This window comes from Petromyzon marinus, chromosome 39, assembly GCF_048934315.1.
Source record: "Petromyzon marinus isolate PM22_M1 ecotype Great Lakes invasive population chromosome 39, UKy_Petmar_22M1.pri1.0, whole genome shotgun sequence".
Lineage (NCBI taxonomy): Eukaryota > Metazoa > Chordata > Hyperoartia > Petromyzontiformes > Petromyzontidae > Petromyzon > Petromyzon marinus.
The window spans coordinates 8,096,350-8,117,511 of record NC_133705.1 but is presented as its reverse complement, the minus strand read 5'-3'; the positions used below and the strand labels follow the sequence as shown (position 1 = coordinate 8,117,511).

Here is a 21,162-nt window from a genome sequence, read left to right as displayed (position 1 = left end):
TTGTGGAAATGTATTGCAGCCAAATCATCGAAAATGTTTACAAATGTGGAAGGAAAAACCGGAGGACCCTGAAAAATCCACGCGACGACCGAGAAAACACAAACGCCAACCATATGGGTGTCGGTCTGGATTGAACCTACCTCCCATGGGCAGCAGCGTCAAGTAGCCATGGGGACAGGAAGCGTAACGAGGACAAGGAATTAAACCTAGGGGAACTTGGCTGATGGCGACAAGTACTGTATAAGGGGCGATGTTGCCAACATGTTCCTCTTTTGGCCCCTCAATGGCATTCCAAGCATTCTAGTTTTTTAAAAAAGATTGTTGAATGACATCTGAAAAGTGACACCCTTTAGAAAGTAGAATGCTTGACACGACAGGTTCTGTCATGTTAATTGTCAAACTTTGGACAATCATTGCTCGTAACGAAATCTGCTGAGGACATTTAAACCAATGGGTCTGTGAGAAGAGCAGAGTGCTGCACATTTCTGGCTACAGGAAGATGTTAACCCAACCAATCGGGAACAAATTAAAAAAAACCCAACGCAATGAGTTTGACAAGTGGTGAAGCAACATTGTTGTTTTGATTAGCCTGGTTTGCACTTTGATAAGTGACCACCAGTGCTTGCCAGATGTGTGGTGTGGGGGTGTCGGCCAGGCAATGGCATTGTTGAATGTCACCCCCTCCTGGTCCGGTGGCGGATTTAGATTCTCAGTTACCTCGTATATGAAACAAAGCTCATTGATGACAATTTACCAATCCCCACATGCAGCACCCCGGCAAGAGTCTCAAAACTCAATGAGGCCATCCTGGGGGAATAACTGGTATAACACGATATTAAACTGGTAAATAACATTCCACAATATAGGCTTTAAGTGACGTCGCGCCGTTTAATGCGAAAAGAAGTCGTCCACGTTTGGGGAGGGGGTGTGGGTATATATTGTTAGGAGTGACTAAATGCGCAAGACGTCGATGTTTTAAATTATTATTTTTTGCTTGCTAGGTCAACTTCAAGGTTACAATGGTCGAGCGCCGTGGCTGTGCGAGATCCAATCGGCGCGCCCCGTTTAAATCATCGCGTCACGTTCCAAATGGCCTTGACAAAAAAATACAGCGGGTCAACATTAAACATTGCAGAAGAATTAAAATAACTCGTCAATCACTAATGTACTGAGAAGATAAACGATATACACATTGATGCATCGTTAACCACGGGGTACGCTCCTGTGCGCGTGGTTGCAGTTGTGCTGTATGGCTCCGTTTTTGGGTTTTACCGTCCACGTATTGAGTGATGTGACGTTTCACACCACGTTGGGAGGCTTCTTCAGGAACTGAGAATTAAGTTGCCCAAGCTTCCAGAATGGAGCAAAACGTTGAACATTATACCCAACAGCATGCGATACAACCCAAAAAACGCATTGCAGCGCTATTAATCATGTTTGTAGGCTAGGAAATAAATCTGCTGTTAAGTGTCGCTAATGTTGGTTCTTTATTTAGAAGTTACAGTAGCCACAAGGCAAATTTAAATGTTAACTCATATCGATTACAATACCCACTCATTCGTTATATTTTTCACTTAGAATGTTCGTTTTATCGTTTAACTTTTTTACGTTTACTTTTGTGATTTTTATATTTGAATCATTTGTTGCATGAAAGCTGTGGCTTTGTACACAAACCGCTTGGCTCTCAATGGACTCCACTGACCCTGTTATTCTTTTGCACGTTTGTTATGAAAAAGAAAGTTAACAGTGGAAAAGTTAAAAAGCCAGAGCAACTTCCGAGCGAGATTAAACCGTCGTACAGGCACCCATTCTCAAGGTTTCGGAGGAGCAGCTAAGCGGTTGAGCTTCAAGCTGCAAAGCGTTGCGCGCACACAACATGCGCTGCGCTCACCCAAACACTACCCTGCCGGACGCTTCAGTCTGTCACCTTTTTTTTCTGTTATAGCATCACTCCCAACGAGTGACACTTGGTCAGGGAATATTTCAATTGTACGGCGCCGGTCGACAATTCTCGGTTCAAAACGGCTTACGGGTGAAGACCCCCTTAAGAATGTGCTATGTATGGTCACCCAGCATGGCCAAACTGCTCTACCCAGGGCTTAATTATTGCCGGGATTGTCCGGGTCAACCCAGAAAATATTTCACACCCGGTACATCACATCCAGAACATTTCTGGCTATGGCTGTATGGACTCGTCACGTGCCACCTACTTCCCAGTCTACCAGCGACCCACAAATTATTAATCAAGAAATAAAGCCCTGGCTTATTACCTATGTACAGGATGTAGTCACACACTGCTCACTACAAACAGAAATTGCCATGTTCTGTTATTATTTTTGACTTCGTATCAATTTTCACTTTAAAAAAAAAACTTTCATCGACATGCTAAACTTTTACAGGTTTTTTTTTTTAATATGCATTTAATTTCTCTAACCAACTTAAACGCGCGCTTTCCTTGCTCCGTTAAAAACATTCCAACAGCGATCTCAGGCTTGGCAAGCGGGTTTAAAACGCGTCTCCCGAGAGCTGCAACGGTAAACCGTCACCCTGCCACACCCCCCGCGGGGTTGCAGGACGCGGTGACGCGTTTGTGACGGACGCACGCTACAACTTGGTACACTTATAGCAGAGGCTGGACCCCCGCACCCCCCCCGCTGCTAAAAACCACGCCGTGGCTGAACACCGCTCTCGCCGCCACAGCAGCGTCTCAACATTTTGCGCGACAATTGACGTTTGCTACAAAACGCGTTTGGGGAGGAATGCCACGATGTTTGTATTTGCCGCTTGACATACGGCTAAACGTCTCCAATTCCGTTCATTGCTATACATACGTATGTAAACATTGGGGCAATTTACATATGTGCATATGCGTGACGAGGAATACTTCCATGGGGTTTACCGCCAGTCGTTTGTAAATGGCTGAATCGTGCGAGTCTCATTCCTTTCGTCTCAAATCGTACAGGCGCCAGTACACACGCTTGTCAAATATCCACAGGTTTAATATTGTCGGGATGCGTTCAGTATTGTTTCAAATTATTTTTCAAGAAACAAAAAATAGGTGTTAGACGGACAAAAAAAAAACATTTTTTAAAACAACAAAGGGGGGTTGGAGTTATATAATCATCGTTCATACAATTACACTCGTGTGTTGCCGCTTATTTTGTTACGACACACACTTTAAATGCCTCCACGGGAAGGAGGTGGTGGAGTAGTACAAAATAACATACCGCGTTAAACTGCTTGTGCTGGACAGACAAAAAAAACACGGTGGGGTGGGAAAGGCAGGCGGGGGAGCCGGGCGGTGGGGGGGAAATGGAGTTTAAAGGATGAGGAGAAAAAGGAGCTCAAAAGATGGGAAGGATTTTGACGATGACGAGGTTTGTCGGGTTATGGGAGGGGTGGGGGTACGGTGGGGGGGAGTAAAAGGTTTTGTGGGTTGCAGAGAGACATCCAGGCCCATAGGATGGGCTATGGTCTAGGTGGCAGCACCACTCGTATATGATTATTCGAATTTAATTATAACCATCATCACTACTGCTGCCGTTGCTGCCGTAGCAGCTCTTAGAGCAGAAGGCACTTTCTCCTCTTCTTCGGCTCGGGCGGTTCCAGCGCTGCCAAGATGGCTTCATCAAATACATTCTTCAGTCCTTTCTGTTGGCGGTAGTGGGGGGGAGGGGGGGGGGTGGTCACACGCAAGGGAAGAGGAAAAGGGGATACTCAGCACGAGCCAACGCCATGAAACCACCGCACCCCCCCCCACCACCCCCAGCAATGGTTCGGATTTAAAATCCACCGTGTCATGACGACGACTACTAATGGTCTTGGTGCTCGGTAGACCTCCCACGCATGCGCTCCTCCAGGGGACGCATTGAAACAAACAAAAGCATTGTCATGACTTGCCACAGCCTGTACACATGCCAAGCTCCGTCGTTCCTTTCCGCTTGTGCGCATGACTTTTCTAAGTGTCTCTCGTATTAAACAATCGGATGCACCGCAAGCGAATACACTGCAAGCGAGTACACTGCAAACGGACCGCGCGTGCTATGGATGATGTGGTGTTCGATTGGCTAAGGCAGCTCCCGTGATCCGCCGCAGCTGTGTGTGAGCGTGACAGATGGAGGGGGGGGGGGGCGGCACCTGGGTGAGCGCAGAGCACTCGACGTATTTGACAGCCTTGAGGTCGCGCGCCAGCTTCTCGGCCGCCTCACACGTGATGGGCTTCTGCTTGTTCTTGGCCAGCTTGTCGATGGTGCTGGGGTCGTCGCGAAGGTCGATCTGCGTGCCCACCAGCAGGAATGGCGTCTTGGGGCAGTGGTGCGTGATCTCGGGCACCCACTGTGGAATGGGCAGCAAAAGGGCAATTTGGACCGGCGTTTTGACACCGGTGGAATTAGCGCTGTACGCGGCATTTGACACGTTCTATGGCAGCATTATGCCTATTTTCTTTGTAATCTATCCGCTTTTCAACCAAAAGGACAAGCGATTTAGACCAGCGTTTTCAAACCAGTGACATTCGTGCTGTCGGTGACATCTGACAAGTTCTATTGCGGCTTTATTGCCCATTTTCGTTGTAATTCACCCGTAATTTCGACTTCCATCCAAAAATTACATTCATGTCAATTATGGATAAGGGTTGTGACTGCATAATAATAATAATATACAGCCCACTGTCAAGTACTGCTGGATGAAGGCCTTTCCCATGCCGTGCCAGTCATGGGGGTTTGTTTGACTATTACTCACCACTGAATAATGTAGCACAAATGTTAAAGCAGCAAGGCTACCCGGCTAGCAGTGACGATACAGGAGGGTCACAGTCCGTGACCCAATACGTGGCCACCTCGGTCTCAAACCAACACCATAAACACCCAGTGGCCGTGAAGCCACGGGCCACGTTAACGAGGATGGCCTTACCTTCTCCTTGACGTTCTCAAAGGAGGATGGAGACACGACGGAGAAGCAAACGAGGAAGACATCCGTCTGCGGGTAACTGAGGGGGCGCAGCCGATCGTAATCTTCCTGACCTGCACACAACACACCCAGGCCATCACCTCTTCGCATAAGCACACGTGGATTTCAATGCCATCATCATCGTCGTCGTTATCAAAAGACTACGACTGCCTTCTGGGACCCCTGGCACCATCAAGAGTCTGTCACCACGATACGGTAACGAGTCATCATTGTTTGCAGCTGCACTTGGCATACTTCTCAAAGCACTGCAACGATTGGCGATGTATTTAGCGAAGTTCCTGAAGAAACGCCCAGCACGTGGAGCAGAACGTCGGACGTTGTGCCGAACAATTAGTACGGTTGGCTACGCACCTTCGATTAGCACGGTTAGCTAAGTATGGTGCGAAACAAGTTCAATGTACATACAACAACACGCGGTACGACCAGAGAACACATCAGAGAACTGTATGGCAGCGAAACCAGAATCCGAATCTTTATTTATGCTGGAGGAATCCGATGAGCTATGAAGCTCTTTTTCACAGGATGTACGAGCGTGTAAGATGGACGATATCAAGACTAAACGTTGAGATAAAAAAATGGCAGGCCATTTCATTTGTGCTGCATAATTCCAAATTCGGGGGATTCATTCCTTGCAAATGCTTGTGTTGGTGCTGCACTAGATTATTGCGTTATTGGCAGAGCATTTGACAGAACTGGAGATAAACCGAGCTGGAATGCGATGTAATCTGTCACATGCCTTATCACACAGATGGATCGCTCGCTGGCAAACATCGCTGTTTCCAAAGCTGCTAATTTTTGGCAACCGCAGAGATTACTAGATATATTTGTAAAATTTTGAAGACGTTACATCTTTGAAAATTCTACAATATAAATTTACCATTTGACATGTTCATGGGTTACTTTTTAAATGTACTCTATTAGTCACTTGTTTCCTTAAAAAAAAGTAGTTTTTGTACAGACAATAAAAACAAGCCATCCTTCCAGAGATTTGATAAGTTATGTTTTGGTGTTGCGATTTAATCTCCGCATCGATTATTCTTCGTCTCTTACGATTGAATTTGCATCGTTTCTCTTTTCCCCATCAGACTGTGTTTCATATAAACATTTAACTTAATTTATTCGAGTATGATTTGCATAAACCGTTACTAACCGATTCCCACACGCACAATTCCATGCATATATCGTGAGCATAAGCATCAATGTTATAGAACTAAACTATAAACTATGTTTATTTTACCGGGTAAGGCCCACCAAGATATATAGCTTTATCAGAAGTAACTTGGCCACAATTGATAGCTCAACGACAGTGGCTTGTGTAAATTTACGGCAGCCAAATACTCTAAAACCCTTAAATGCAGAAAAATCTTGTTCAGTGTTAAAATCTACTTTCAAAACAGTAAATTACATTTCAGGGAACATTTCCTGAGTGGCATGAAGCTGAAACGGCTGGGAAAACCCCATGGAAAAATTTAAGTGGACAACACTCAAACGCTACACAGAGAACCTGCTAGGAACGCGCCGGCACTGCCTCCTACACATGTCACACATCAGATGACAGCCGAATCTGGCGACAGCCAAATCTGGCTGTCGCCTGATGAAGCTAGTTGTAATTACTGGTGAAACGTCGTACTCGGATTGTAAATGTTGTGGCTTGGCTCTCCAACACACCGGTGTGCTGTACTAGTGACGAATTGGCCACGTTCTGTTTACGTGACAAACCTTACTAGTTGGCTGTGTCGGGTGGTGGCGGGTTTAACGACACATTTATATTTACACGATCTAACCCAAAAAAACCCTATATTATAGATGTTAATGGTCGCAAAAGCCTACGTGTTAATGTGAGTTTATGTCAACCGTGGCCAGTTCGACCACTGTGGACGTTCGTGTCGGACAGTTTAAAGATGTGGGATAGAGACAAGTCTCTCTCTCAACTTTAGTTTCCCATAAAACTAGCAATGTAACAACAGTGCACCTTTCCCCAGCAATTTTATGACTTGTCATGGGTCAGAGTCACACTTGAATAATTTTTTGTCTTCTTTTTACCACCTTATTTTCGCTCCAATCCTTTTAACTCGTTTGTAGAGTTCTGTAAACTCCATTCAATGATTCGCCACAGATTCGACGCAAGTAATATTTGCATCAGAATGTATTTGTTGCCGTATCATTACACCCCTACTTAAAACAAAAGCTTGTGCCTTTCAGCAAAAAGTTTTACCGATATCAATGTAAAAAAAATCTAAATAGTTTAATAGGGATAAAAACAGAACATGAAGATGTTACAATTGCGACATTCTTACCCGCTGTATCGAAAAGGCCCAGTGTGTAAGGCTCTCCACCGATCATCACCGTCACCGCATAATTATCAAACACCTACAAAACAAAGACAAACGAGCCTCATGTAGCCTCAAGACTGTTGAGCCCAAGCATCATCAGCAAGCACCGATTCAGGCCGGCACGGCACACGATGAGTTGGTATGGTCAGCACCATGCCCGGCTGCCTTTGCCTCCCTTCGTTTGATTCCCGGCCACAGATGACATCGTATCATAGGCAAATGATATCCTAGGACTTGGCTTTAAATAAGTGGTACCTGGTGCTAAGTGTGTACACCTAAAAACTGTGGAGATGAATGGGTAAAACACCTACACATACGCCAACATGCATACCGGCTTACTCGGTGGCACGCCTACTTGCTGCTCACATTTCAGTGTATGTACGAAGGTATATTGTACGTTTGACTTTTTTCGCACCGTACGTACTCAACTGTGCCTTCTATGAATGATAATCTGACAAGTAGCCCAACATTTAGGAGTGATCCTGAAGGGAACACGAGGCAATCGTGGTAAAGAGGTCAGCAGGACCGATATTTTTGACACCATCAACCCTGTGCCATTTCTTATTTCCTTTTTTTTTATCCTGTCGTTGATATAAGGTCGACAGCCAAACTTCAAGGTCCTCATTGTCATCACCACCGTCTACTTGTAGGTCTTCCCCTCTGGGGTGCCACTCCAATGCCCATCTCAGTACCGTGCCCTCCCCTCCTCCTCCATCCTGTGGAAGTGTCTTACCCATCGCACCCTTCTCTTCCCGATTACACCTACAATATCGTCTCATGAAAATATACAAGTTATTTTACCCTACTCTTTCACGAAATTCCTAGCACTTTTCACGTGCACATTTATTTCCGAGGCCACACTTTTTTTCTCGTTTCTCCGTTAAAATCAAACGTCTATACATATTTTACATAGCAGACATTCTAAGGCAAATAAATAATCCAGGTAATTTTGACATCTGCCGATGTTACGTGCCTAGAATTGTTTTGCTTATTTGCCTTAAATATTTTTGCCAAGAATGCCGCTGGCGCGCATGCATTCTTATGTAACCAAGTGCATTCTAATACGGAGAACGGATGCAATCGTGTTTGACACTGGACCTTCCGCAGAAGGAGTTTGCACCGATGCAACACGGCGGTGTTTCCACTACCTGGTAAATTTATTTGGAAAATTACCAAAGTGCACCGCCATTAGCAGAGAAAAACATTAAAATATTCCAGGACTTCAAAACTAAAATAAACCATGTTGGGCCCAAGTTGAACGTTTTATTTTTACCCGCAAATTGTAAAAACCATTATCACCAATCACCGTTGTAAAAGACAAACATTTGAATAGACCGACACCTGATGATGGGAAGATGTGACCAAGGAAACAATCGTGTACACAGTATGTTCTCCTATAACATGTTTTCAAAACGCGAATTGAATACAACGCCATGAATGTACGAGGTAACACATTTTTAGAAGGCGGATGTGAATTGGATACAACGCAATCTAGTGAACAGAACTACGTCACTCGAGTAGCAATAAGCGGTTGCGTGGCTGCCTAGGCATAGCGTCACACAAGGCGGTAATGCTTCTGGAAGCTTCTGAATTATACCCACGTGCCTCAGTCTGTTTGGCCTGCGTGCGCATCTCACGGACTGCGCTTTACCCTGCATTATATATAATTTATTAAATCGCGATATATTTTTTCGTAATGCGGTGTTCTTCAAGAATGCGACTACGACGTTGTATGAGAAGACTTCACTTGAACAACAGGCTCTCTCAAAAGGGCTTGGATCGTCAATGATGAGCGCACTCTCAAATTACATGACACCCGAGCAAACCTCCATCTTCTACTCCAGTGACGTCACTGAAGTCTGACGAATTAACAAGTGTGCACATCACAAAAAACATTTCAACGCCTCATCAGTGCCCCTATTTCATCTGCTCTTCCCATCACCCTTACCCCAATTAGAATGCACAGAAACATGTTTTCCACGCATCAAATGTGTTCTATTACCCATGTGTATTTCTAATTAAATCCCTGCTGCCGACAGCTATTTGGCCACCTCTACAACGGACTCCAGACGCTGGGGATAAGCGGTCGCCAAGTCATTGAACACTCACCGTTGGCACGTACTCCGAAGGGAACTTATTGGTGGTGTAGGAGATGAGCAGGCAGGTTTTACCCACAGCACCATCACCCACCACCACGCACTTTATCGTCTGCATCTTCGCTTGCTACAAACACGGAAACGTCGGCCGGAACTTCTTGCTCACGCGCCTAAAAACAACAGAGCAACACACAGCCCATTAAATATGCTTTTCTTACACTTAAATAACTCTAGCAGCAGAAGCCAAATAATAAACACGGGCTGTACGAGTCTCCACCGATGATGAATGAGCATCCAGGTGATGGCATCACTGTTAATACGCTGGCATACCTGTAACATGCCACTTTACTATCGGAGCCTCCAGTCAACCTCTGCTCTGTGTCAAGTCGTTCGTTCTCCAACGTCACCCCCTCCCCCCATAGCCTTGAACACCCTTCCACAGCCACCCGTGCTATCGACTCCCTGTTCAAGTCTCAACATTTCCAGCTCGTGCTCCGACACCTGCGACACCCAGCAGTCACTTCCACAGTTCACGATTACAGGCTTCTGTGATGTAGTCATGTATGTTCGTATTCTGTGCCTTTGTATTAACCTAAAGACTGCCAAGGCATGCATGGGATGCACCAGGTAGTCATTTGAGGTTGAGTCGAAACACCACCAATGGGACAGCAAAAACATACAAATTGAAAACTACTCTTTTAATAGAATCGCGAATACCGAATCGTGGAAGCCCAGCAAGGAGAGAGGGGAGGGGGTGTTGAATTGACACGCAACTATCACACGATAATCCGACTAAACACAACCTACACTTCTTCACCATAACCAGGGTGGCTCGCACCCACCCCCCACCCCAATCCAAAGTCGACTTCATCCACCGGGCAAGGAAAACCCAGCGCTGCTCCACACCCACCCTCACACCTACCGCCAAATCGTAAAAGGTGCCGATAAGAACCCCTTGTGCGCTTGCAACCGCCCCGAAGTGGAGCGTCACCCACGAGAGCACGCGCTCGTGTGGCGCGCACGCACGCACACGCAAGGCTGTGTCGCGGTGTTCAAACCGAGCACTGTACACAGATTGTAATCGTCTGGGCCGGCTCTCAAATTTTCCGGCCGAAAATACTTTTTTTTCACGCCCCCCCCCCGCCCTCCCCCCCATACACGCGCACTGTAAAAGGGGCTTGTGTATTCTTTTTTTTATAGGGGGGGGGGGTAGCATAATATCTCCAACGTCTACATCTCCTCGGTTGCAAGACGCATGTACTTTACACCCGACAGTTATGTTTGGTTTCCTCCCTCTCCCCCCTTGTAAATGTAATACGACACTTGCGTACAACATAATCACTATAAAATGAGATTACACACTCTTTATATACAATCTTATGGAGAGTGTATTTTACGTACGTGTACATCCCTATGTGATGGGGAGTTGTTTTACCAGACTTTAGCGCACTGGTCGATGTTGGTTTGGTGAAGGGGGGGGGAGCAGGTTTAGATAAAACTCACAACAGCCAGGAATCACGGATCATAGGATTCATAGCATAGCACATTGCGCTAACCACCGATCCTGCTGCCCCCCCCCTCTCCCCCAGACCCCACTGCTTATGAAATGGTAAAACACCAATAGCAACTCTTCCCCCTACTTTACGCAGCTTCATCTTGCGGAGAGCTGGGTGGTGGTACCTACAGAGCACCTGAAATCCAGCACCGTGGAGGTGCGGGTTGGCGGACGGCACGAATGTCGTGAAACTCCCTTCCCGGTGGGCGTCGAGGTGCCATACCCCGACTTGCCAGGATAAGGCAGTACAGCAAGTGGGACGAATCACCTTCTCTCTCCATCTGTATGGAGTGTTGCTCCCTCACACTCGTATCGGGCAGATTTTCTCCAGGCGCTAGGGTTTCCTCCCACTTGTCGAATAAACACTCCACACGAATTAGCCAAAAACATCTTCAAATAAAATCCAAACGCAAGACTCTCCTAAGAAGGGTCACAATTCAAGTGCGGCTTTCGCGGATAAATAAGTAAATGATTGTTATTCTTTGGGTCTTTCGGTAAAGCCACGTCACTCCCTACAGTGACACGGCACTCCTGCTGCCTCATACTTCAACTGAATCGTCCTCTCCACACGTTCTAAGAATATCTGCCTTTTATGCGCTAAATACTTTCCTCCAAATGGTTGCATAGCTCCAAGAGCTGACCAAACCAGCTTTTCCATACCTCGACGACTTCCTCCTTCTCGAAATGCTTTGTGCTGTTGCTATCCCATAACTGGTGATGACCCCATATTCTTCGCATGACTCTTCATGCCAATTCTGCTCAATGAACAGAGATCTCCTGCTGTTCATCTTTTCGAAAGCATATTACATTTCCTCCATCTAGGACCAAATCAAATTAAAATCGCCCGACAAGTCAAGTGGCGGAAGCTACAGCAGGGTGGGTGCATAGGCTCGGATGGACGATCACTCCTGCGCATGCTGCAGCAGGACCTGCGCTGTCCGTAACAGAGGTCAGTGCAACAAAATCCATTGTGACACTGTACTATGCTCCCCGCCTTCACCAACCCCGGATGGAGCAGTGGGGGGAGACGTGGTCAGACATCCCCCAGTACCCACACGGTGCTGGTAGGCCCTAATCCAGGAATGGATAGATTAAAAGGGTTGTGAATGTACACATCCATTCCATTTACCGCAACCTGCTTACAGTCATATAATCCACCAGTCCAATTTTGAAGCGGTTTCACTCTACTCTCTGCTTATACGAATCATCCCATTTTGCTCATCCACTGTAAGCATACCAAACATTGTTGACATTCAAAGATTAAGGCGCTTTTTTTTTTACTCCATGGTATATGTTTGCAGTCGGCACATATTGTAAAACGAGATGTATACTGTCATACAACTCTAACAAAGAGCCAGGATTGGGAAATGCTCAACTGTTACGATATCGCAGGTAAGATCATCAGACTATAGATGAACTTGTACCATGGGACTGGCCTTGCCTCTGATCATGAGACATCAGAATGAAGGGCAGGTTTTCCAGAAGAACCAACATTCTGCTTCCAGAATCCTCACCTTTAACGGAGACCAAATCACCCCAATCCCTAAACTGGATCCTAATTAAATTCAAAATTAAATTAAGGATCACACTCACCATCTTCATGATCAACCAGGGATTCGACCCTGTCTACCTCTGCACTATCATATTGCTCTACTCCTCTAGCACAAACTCTCCGCACCAGAAACCTAGGCCTCTTGTTAAAACCCCCAGTTATCCTTAGCTCAGGAGGTTGCTCATTCTCCTATGCTGCCCATAGTCTGGAACTCCCTTCCCTTGATATCAGAGCTGTCGACTCCCTGCCTAGGTCTGGACCCAAGTTTCAGTTTTTCCTTCCCTTACAATTGACTGCCTGTTACAAAGCAAATACCTCCCCCCACTGTTACTGTACAGTATCTTTAGATGCGGTCACATTTCAATGCCGTGTCAGTTCAAGTCGCATCGTATCAGGAGTGTATTTGCCATGTACATGGGAATGATAAAAGTTTGTAAGCATGGAGGTTTGTAAGTTAAAAATGTTGTGATCGCAATGCAGCTTTGGCTAATTCTGGTACCAAGGCTTAACAATAGACAATGTGAAAATTCACCTTACCAATTAATGATTAAATTGAGCTTCGGGGGGGGGGGGGCAAAATTTGATTCCAGAATTTACAATAATTTTTGTCTGCAGCTGTAGGCAGTGTAGAGTTTCTATTGGCTGCAGGGTTTCCATGAACTAATCAAACAGAAAACTTGTTATGGAAACCACTAAGCATGTATACAAAATACTATTTTCATCAATGGATGAAAGAAACCTAATATGCTTACTGCAAACTGGGGCCTAAAGGCGAGTTTCCCTCAGTAATTGCTTCTCATTGTGAGGTCTACAGTTTAGTTTCCCTGCTGAAGCAAAGTCCAAGAGAGATAAGGTCAGCAGTTCTCCAAGTTTGGGTAACAAAACGTAGGTACTGAAGAAGCCTTATGTTTAATGTGCTTATCGCTCAGCAGTGCGGTAAGCACAATGCTTAATGGGTCTATGGTAAAATGCAACTCTCCATGATTCTACAAAAGTTGTGGAATCACTGCTGTCTTGTCGATCGACAGCGACCTTTGAGGGAAGCAGAGCTGTGACCTCCAAATTATTAGATTAAAACATGGAATGCAATCTGACTTTAATTGTACCTCCCCCCAATGTTATTCTGAGTCACGAGCTCACGCACGGATGTGCTCCATTCCATGACAGAGAACAGCCCATAGATATTTTTACAAAACTGCTCGCAGGATCCCTTCAAGCGACGTCTTATCCGCACAATAGGTACTTGCACTTTCCCCATGTGCCCTGCTATAAAAGTGTTCGTCGCACGATTGACAATTTTAAATATTTAATGGTCAAAGGTGGATCTTTCTCAAAATCAAGCGAAAACCCAAATTGTGTGGTAATTAATAACTAGACTGATCATCAACTTCAAACACTTATACTTGGTTTCATCATCGGTGGCTGTCATCAAGGCTGAGATCTTAGGCAGTGTCGTACATTTCGGGTTTTTTTTGACAAGGTGCATCATATAAATGCTAGACTTTTAGTTTTGGCAAGGTATACAACAGAGAGCAACGCCAGTGCAGATGCATGGTCAGCAGTCTTTTTAGCAGTTACAATTCAAGTTGTGTTTCTCAATATATGTATCTGTAAATCCATTGATGGAACAACATTGCAGAGTTTCTTAGCCCCCATAGAAAAGAGGATTGATGTCAAAGAGGATGACGGTTACAAAGTATTAAAATATGCATCTTCACCAGCTAAATAACGGATGTAACAACGTCTAATGGAACACTCACCATAGTCGTTCATACGACTTCTCAACAATGACTTATGACCACCAGTCTCTTCAAAAACGAACACACACTGTTCCGCACTCACATGCGATCTTGTAAACAGCACGGCAAAGGGTTGCGTGCATTGATAGCTGGCACATTACCCAGTCCATCTTTACATTACTGGTCATTGTCTGCAAACCTTATTGATACTCAGTCAACATGTTGGCTTAGAATCAATTACGCTACCGCACAGCACAAACAGACGCAGGAAGTGCCGACGATGTATTCAGCGAGGACGTAGGCTCAGTTGTGCTGCATATCTCACGGGGGCATTACGGGTTCTGCTGCGTGTTGTTCGGCACAATGCCCAACGTTATGCTTCACGCTGCCAGGAGCTTTTTCAGGAACTGAAGAGAACTCCAGCAGAACACCAAGTATAACTAAAAAACAAATTGATGAGATTGTTCGATGTCCTTTTTGGCCTCCTGCCCCAGCCATGGTAGGCTGCCCAATGCCTCTTGACACCGTCAAACGCTGCATGCAACATCGCTTCCTTAGGAAGTGGAAGTGAGATGGGTGAGGGCTTCCTGCTGGTTTCATGGTGAGCGCAAGGGAACAACCGCACTTCCTTTGACAGGAAGCTCAACTGGGGGTCTGTGGCCAACGTAACGTGCCACGTCTCAGCCACTTCACAGCCCTTTCCAATCCACTGCTGGGCACTTACCCACGCCATGTCAGTCATGGCAGTTTCTTGACCATACTGGTCAACGCAGGATTACGCGAGGGATGACGACCCAGGATCAGTTCGGCTATTACTCGCCAGTGATGGTAGCCATGAACATAGATTCAAGGTTGTTGGTGGACTTAATGCGCAGTGCGCAAACCACTTTGCCACCCCTCCACCCTCACATCCGTTACAAAATAAGCAGTCATCCATAAAAAGTCTCTTCCCTACTGGATTGAAACAATAACAAGAAATGCACTTTTTCTAACAAGTTCATCAGAATATCACGACAGGTCCATGTTCAAAATAGAATAAACCAAGACACGACTCGCATAACAAAAAGGTGGCTGCTGACTGCTGCACAAAGCTGTGCCTTTGCACTAGGAATGTAACAATGACGAAGACGTTGTTGTTTGAGCTCACGATACATTGCACTGAAGACGATTTTGTTTAAGCTCACGATACATTGCACTGAATCGTGTGTAAAAATTAGTTTTTGTATTCGCATTGCATTGTATTTCACGGGTTCGAGTGACCTGCCAAAAGTGCTTGCATTTGAATTGATGCGAGTGAAATGATGCTCTCCCAGAGGGCCCTGTTGACCTCTGGGAGAGCATAATTTTATTTGGACGCACAGAAATGTGAAGGAGACATTTGTCTGATTATCTATGTTGCCAATCGTTGTCCATCTACCAAATACAATCCTAAATTGTTATAAGTCAACATTCAGGATGAAGAAAGCCTCACCCAGCCATTTCCAATCCTCAAGATCCTGTGATACAACGATCATCGCAGCTGCACATGGGGTGGAGATCTCATCCCTTCATCTCTGCAGTGGATGTCCCTTTGGACGCGTTCGCTCCTTGGGCTACCACTCCATCACTGGTCTCGACCACCTTATTAGCGAAGTGTTCTGCACAAGCCACGTACTCCTCTCTTAACAGATGATGTGATAGATCTAAACTTGCACGTTCCTCCTTATGCGTCTCAGTGCAATTCCAAGTGTACACCTCTCCTCGTCTCCGTTCACTTTTCAGGTTTTATTCCACTTTTTATCTTTGTCAATGTCCATGTTTCTGATCCACATGTCAAGCAGGTAATATACACTGATCAAAAAAAGGTTCCTTTCATCCAAAAAATGTTATTAAATCTCCTTTTAGGTCAGACTAGAGCGTATGGAGACCCGGAGGAAATAGACAGGGAAGGAAACCTGCAGAACATGGGAATACAAATATACAAATAGAAAGCGTAAAAAAATCACATTCAAGATTAAGAGAACAATTGAACATAAATGAAGCAAAATCATTTATATGAATTACTTTGAATTTGTAAAAATGTTTACGTAACATTAATGATAAAGTGATAACATTTTCGTCAGAAAGAGAATGCAACACATTCGTGATAGTTAGTATCGCCACGATCAGCTTCGACCAATCTACTGCCCAATGAAGCTCCCCCCTGCACCCCTAGGAAATGCAAACTCTCACAGTCCTACAAAACAACAATCCTTCTGGCGCTTTTTATCACAAATCGACGTTTTGCTCCATTTTCACAAAGGATGAACTCTCGGGCATGTTTTTTCTCCTTTACCGGCCCCCTCCATCGCTTTTCTCAACCACCGCCATCACGTTCCTTCTTCCAAAGCCCAACTAATTTCCTTAACAGCCAATACTATGCCCCTCATCGACCATGGCCACAATTGTAAGTCGAAATCAATCACTTCCCACTCCAAAATAACGAAGCTCCTTCTGACGAACTACAATGTTGCTGACAGAAAGTCGAGCGGTGGTGGTGCACGCCTCTAATCAAGCACTGTGGAGGCGAAGGTTGGTGGACCACACAAATGATGTAATACACCGACCCCACCAGGCATCGAAGCGCTATACCCTGGCTTGACAGGAATAATTGTAGTGCAGAATAATACAGACCAATCTCCATGAGTGCCTCTTTCGAACGTGGGTTTTCAATGGATGCTCCAGTTTCCTCCCAGATGCATAAAAAAAACGAATTGGCTGAAAAAATATTAATACACGGAGGGCCACAGAGATTGGGCAACTGACAACGCATGCTAACGGCCTGGCTGCCTTCCCGCTTGTCTATGGTTCCTCACTCCTCCGAACCATTACCTGTGAGAACACGTTAAGTGTGCTACAAATTTTAATTATCATAAAAAGGCAATGCTTGATAAGTGAAACTGCATTCACTACGTCCGTCTGTAAAAGTCAATTTACAAAAGGCGAGTCCAACCATCTATAATAAAGAAATTCACAAACACCAAATGTCACCCACACGAGACAAGGTGTGTAAACTGCCATGAACACAACACAAGCACACACGTCCACGGCATCAGAATCAGCAGCAGCATTATTACTAAAACGGCAGCACGGCCACAGTGCACTCTGAAATCCTGCTTGAAAACTGCAACAATGGCAACATGAGCTGGGTCTGGGGCCAAACCTGGCCAAGCGATGCTCTCATGTTGTCCTCTGCTCCGCTCTCCTTCTCTGCGTTAGCTCATCAAGATGCCATCTTGGTTAACGTCGTGGATGCCACTATACCACGTCAATATTTCGATGCTTCCTCTTTGTAGAACAGATATGTCACCATTATTTATTAGCCATGGCTAGGGACCTAACTTAAGGAAGTCATGTCCACAGCAGTGTGTGAAACAATGCACCACCCATTCCGAAGAATCCATTACTCCGCAATTTAATGAAAACGAACGGCAATAATGTGATCCAACTGCTCCACAAGAATGAGTGAAACTACCAAGTGACCTTTCTTCAGTTTTCAGTGAGGAAAAGCTGATTATTTTCGTTAGTTGTTGGGATAAGTGTTGCAGTGTACTACACAAAGGAGTTTTAAAGAAACAATATCTACTGCCTTCCCTTTCATCTCCTCTGACAAGCCATTATTCTGTCCAGTTATCTCAGTAACCATCTCATTATACTCTAACAGTTTTCTTGGTTTGAACTAGAAAAGCCCTCGACAAAACCGGTTTGTAATACAAACTTTAAACACGTCTTATGTAACCTTTATATATCACATTTACTCTTTGCCCTGCCACACCAAATAAACCGTACAATTTCTGTGTGACTGCGTTTAAATTTTACACATTTTTGCTCATGCGATGTTGTACACGACGGGTAGAGCAGTATAGCAATGGTTAGTGCACTGCGCTACGTACGAGAAGACCTAGGCTCGATTCAGACAGTCTGGTCAATATTGGCCCTTAATGCTCATCAGTGGAAAGTGATATGTAAACTCGTCTTTCACCCAACCCGCAATGACCAGCATGGTGACATGTGGTCAAAGAATTCCCGTGACGACACGGTTTAGAGGGGCCACGATCGAGCAGTCAATTGACAAAGAGCCTTAAAGTAGAGCGAGATATTATGCAAGTGACAAAGGACCTGACAATAAATACTGTGAAATGATAAACCTATAATTTTGCTTTAACTTACGACGGTATTTACACTTTAAAACGCTTGCCATTCGAGGTACAGTGTTAATAAACGCAACTGACGCCAATAAAAAGAGCAAACACCTCGTATTATTGCCAAGGCGGGCGTGGTGGCACACGCCTCTAATGATCCGGACCTTTGGAGGCGAGGGTTGGTTGGATCCCACGATTGTGACACTCCCAAACCCACTGGGGCTGCAAGGTGAGCCCAGAAGATGACAGTAAAGGGATAGGATGGAATCCATCTGTGCAGACCTATTAGCACAATCACTTCATATGCCCTGGGGTGCGCTCCCGAGTGATATGGTTTCCTCCCACACAGCTAAGATTCCAATAACCGCAATTATTCAAACATATTAATGATGCAGAACCCTCCTCGGTGAGGATTTTAAAAAAATGATCAGAGGGCATTATTATTTTAATATAAACTGTGTATATGCCGGTCCAAAACCAGGTCAAAGATTAGGGAGGGAAAAAATAGATATTGCAATCTTTTGAGGTAACTAAATTGATGGTATAATTAAATTAGTGACGCCAAAGTGACGTCTGTTGAGGTGATAACTTCTCATTGGTGAGGCTTCAAACTCATCTGGGACAACACGGGCCACGGACTGTGGAATTAGACAAAGGTAACTGTGTGTGGTTACATCTTTAACAGTGCTGGAGACTGGATATTTTTAGCTCGTTCACTGAAAATTATCAAGGTATTAAATCAAATGAACAGCTGTTTAACGAGATAAGTTTGACCGGTTTTTTTAAAACTACCTCCTTGAGGTTGGCTGTAATTTAAACCGTTTCTTGGGAAATTAATAAACCTGGTTTTCGTAAAATTCTGGCCACTTTCTAATCAGGTATTTAATCGAGAGTGATTTTCGAGTTAAAATCTTTGTTTATCCCAATGAAAAATCGGTTGATCTTACCTGTGTTCATTCAACGCCGAGTGGGAAAGTATAAATTCGGTTTTAAATCAGATAAACTTAGCCAATATGATTAACTAATTTATAAAGTACGATTTCAAATCGGATTTTAACATGGTTTGGTTAAAGATAAATCGGTGCTTCCTTTTGGCCAAATCACCCCGAATGCGACTAATATAATCAGATTTTAGAAGCTCAGCAGGCTGTGAGCCTGGACACCGCTTAGATAGGCGACGATCGTCCTTGCCACTGCGGAACTACGTGTTTGGCAGTAGAGGACAGTACAGCAACATAAAAATATGTACCTCTCGGTTTCCCATTCACCCCCCACCCACCGCCTTGAACTTCTTGTGAAACGGTCGTCATGTTTGTGGGTAAAGCGGTGACGCCTGGTAAGCGCATTGTCCTATGTATACCTGGTGACCCAAGTTTGACTCTTGCCCACGGCAAACATACGTGGAGAGATTGATATTCGATCCGGTCCTGTTCCACCTAGCAGCCAAACAGCATTCACCGGTTGTGGTTATGTACGATTCCAACAACCCCCGTGACCAACATGAGGTTAGGCTCGGCCCTCATCCAGCAGTAGATCGACAAAAAAGCTGTACATGTACAAAATCAGTGAAACGAATCTAAATCGGACCGACACTATGCGGGGAATGAAGCGTATTTAGGCCGAATCTGCGTTCTGTATCTCCACATGAAAAAAAAATGTGTTTTAGTCTATCGGCCTATTGGTTTTTCAGCCCAATATTTATCCATCGTTTGTTCAAGCAGATACACTTTGGGCAGGTTTCGACGTTCAGTGTCTCATCAGCAGTCGTCAAGCTGTTATAGTAAAAGGGCAACTCCCATGTCAAAGACGAGGCGCCGTTGAACGTATATTGGATATTGTACCCACACTCATGACGCGTTGATACGGAGGAATTATTGGGGGGGGGGGGGGGTTAAAAAAACAACTTGAATATACATAGAACCTATTTGTATATCCTTACGTATTAACACGACGCGGCACATTTCCGGGCCGCCGTCTTAACAATTCCTTGAAGCATAAACCCCCTCAACAGCTCTTCTCCCGTATCGCAGTCTAACAGCAACCATCTCCTCACACACACACACAAAGGTAAACACCCCCCCCCCCCAACACACACAAACTAAACGTTCAACCCCCAGTAAAGTTGTCTTTACACTTCAACGAAACAAACTCGACGCTAAAAAAATATATATAAATCGCCCACACGAATTTGCAACGAACCCTCACGCCACACAGCCGAGGCCTAGACGCAGGCTTTCCGCATAAAACGCCTCCCCGGCCGCTTTCGCGGCAATAATTAAACGGGCATGAACAACAACAAAAACTCCGACGCTCGCCTCAACTGCTTCGCTTCGTCATCACCTTTGTCAGCGGCACGCACCGAGTCGTCGTGGAAGGGGGGGTGGTTGTCGTTGATGCGAACGATTTAAATTGTTAACCCGATGGCGGACGGCCGCTCACCGACGAGTGGAGGGGCAGGGCGTTGTCAGCGCGCGGGGTTTCCTGGGCAAGGCGAGCGGCTACGCAGGGGCGGACGTGACGTCACTCGCTAATGATGTCATCCGCGAGGCGGGGGTAAGGAGGGAGGGCTGAGTAGGCGGGGGGGGGTCGCCGCACCCACACACCGCGTGCGTGACGTCATGGAAGTTAATTGTTTGCATTTAATTGAATCTCGATGGAGGTATTTTCTTTATTTTTTAGCGGGTAAGGCCCAATCTAGATTTGAAGCTTTCGTGACTGATGGTCGGAAAGCCGTTTTAGCTAAAGGGCTAAACTTTTCA

General features: G+C 45.3%; 1 protein-coding gene across 3 annotated transcripts; it reads right to left on the bottom strand.

Moving 5' to 3' along the window:
- Positions 1–868: 868 nt before the first annotated feature.
- Positions 869–20,914, bottom strand: CDC42 (cell division cycle 42). 3 transcript variants are annotated; one of them, XM_032968336.2, is made up of 6 exons: positions 20,719–20,914; positions 9,411–9,567; positions 7,266–7,338; positions 4,912–5,021; positions 4,138–4,335; positions 869–3,651 (listed from the first exon to the last, which is right to left on the bottom strand). In XM_032968336.2, exons 2-6 carry the CDS (start codon positions 9,513–9,515, stop codon positions 3,562–3,564), a joined length of 576 nt encoding a protein of 191 aa, XP_032824227.1. In that variant the 5' UTR covers positions 9,516–9,567; positions 20,719–20,914; the 3' UTR covers positions 869–3,561. The 3 variants fall into 3 exon arrangements, with proteins under 3 accessions (XP_032824227.1, XP_032824228.1, XP_032824226.1); XM_032968337.2 differs by having other exon boundaries at positions 20,725–20,914; XM_032968335.2 differs by having other exon boundaries at positions 20,744–20,913.
- Positions 20,915–21,162: the final 248 nt, after the last annotated feature.

Bases quoted from the DNA above. Each gene is read 5' to 3' on its own strand.
- CDC42 (XM_032968336.2), bottom strand. From the start codon at position 9,515: ATGCAGACGATAAAGTGCGTGGTGGTGGGTGATGGTGCTGTGGGTAAA. The intron at 7,339-9,410 runs GTGAGTGTTCAA...TTTGTTTTGTAG, and splicing joins CTTCGGAGTACGTGCCAACG to GTGTTTGATAATTATGCGGT. The intron at 4,336-4,911 runs GTAAGGCCATCC...CCCATTCCACAG, and splicing joins TTGAGAACGTCAAGGAGAAG to TGGGTGCCCGAGATCACGCA.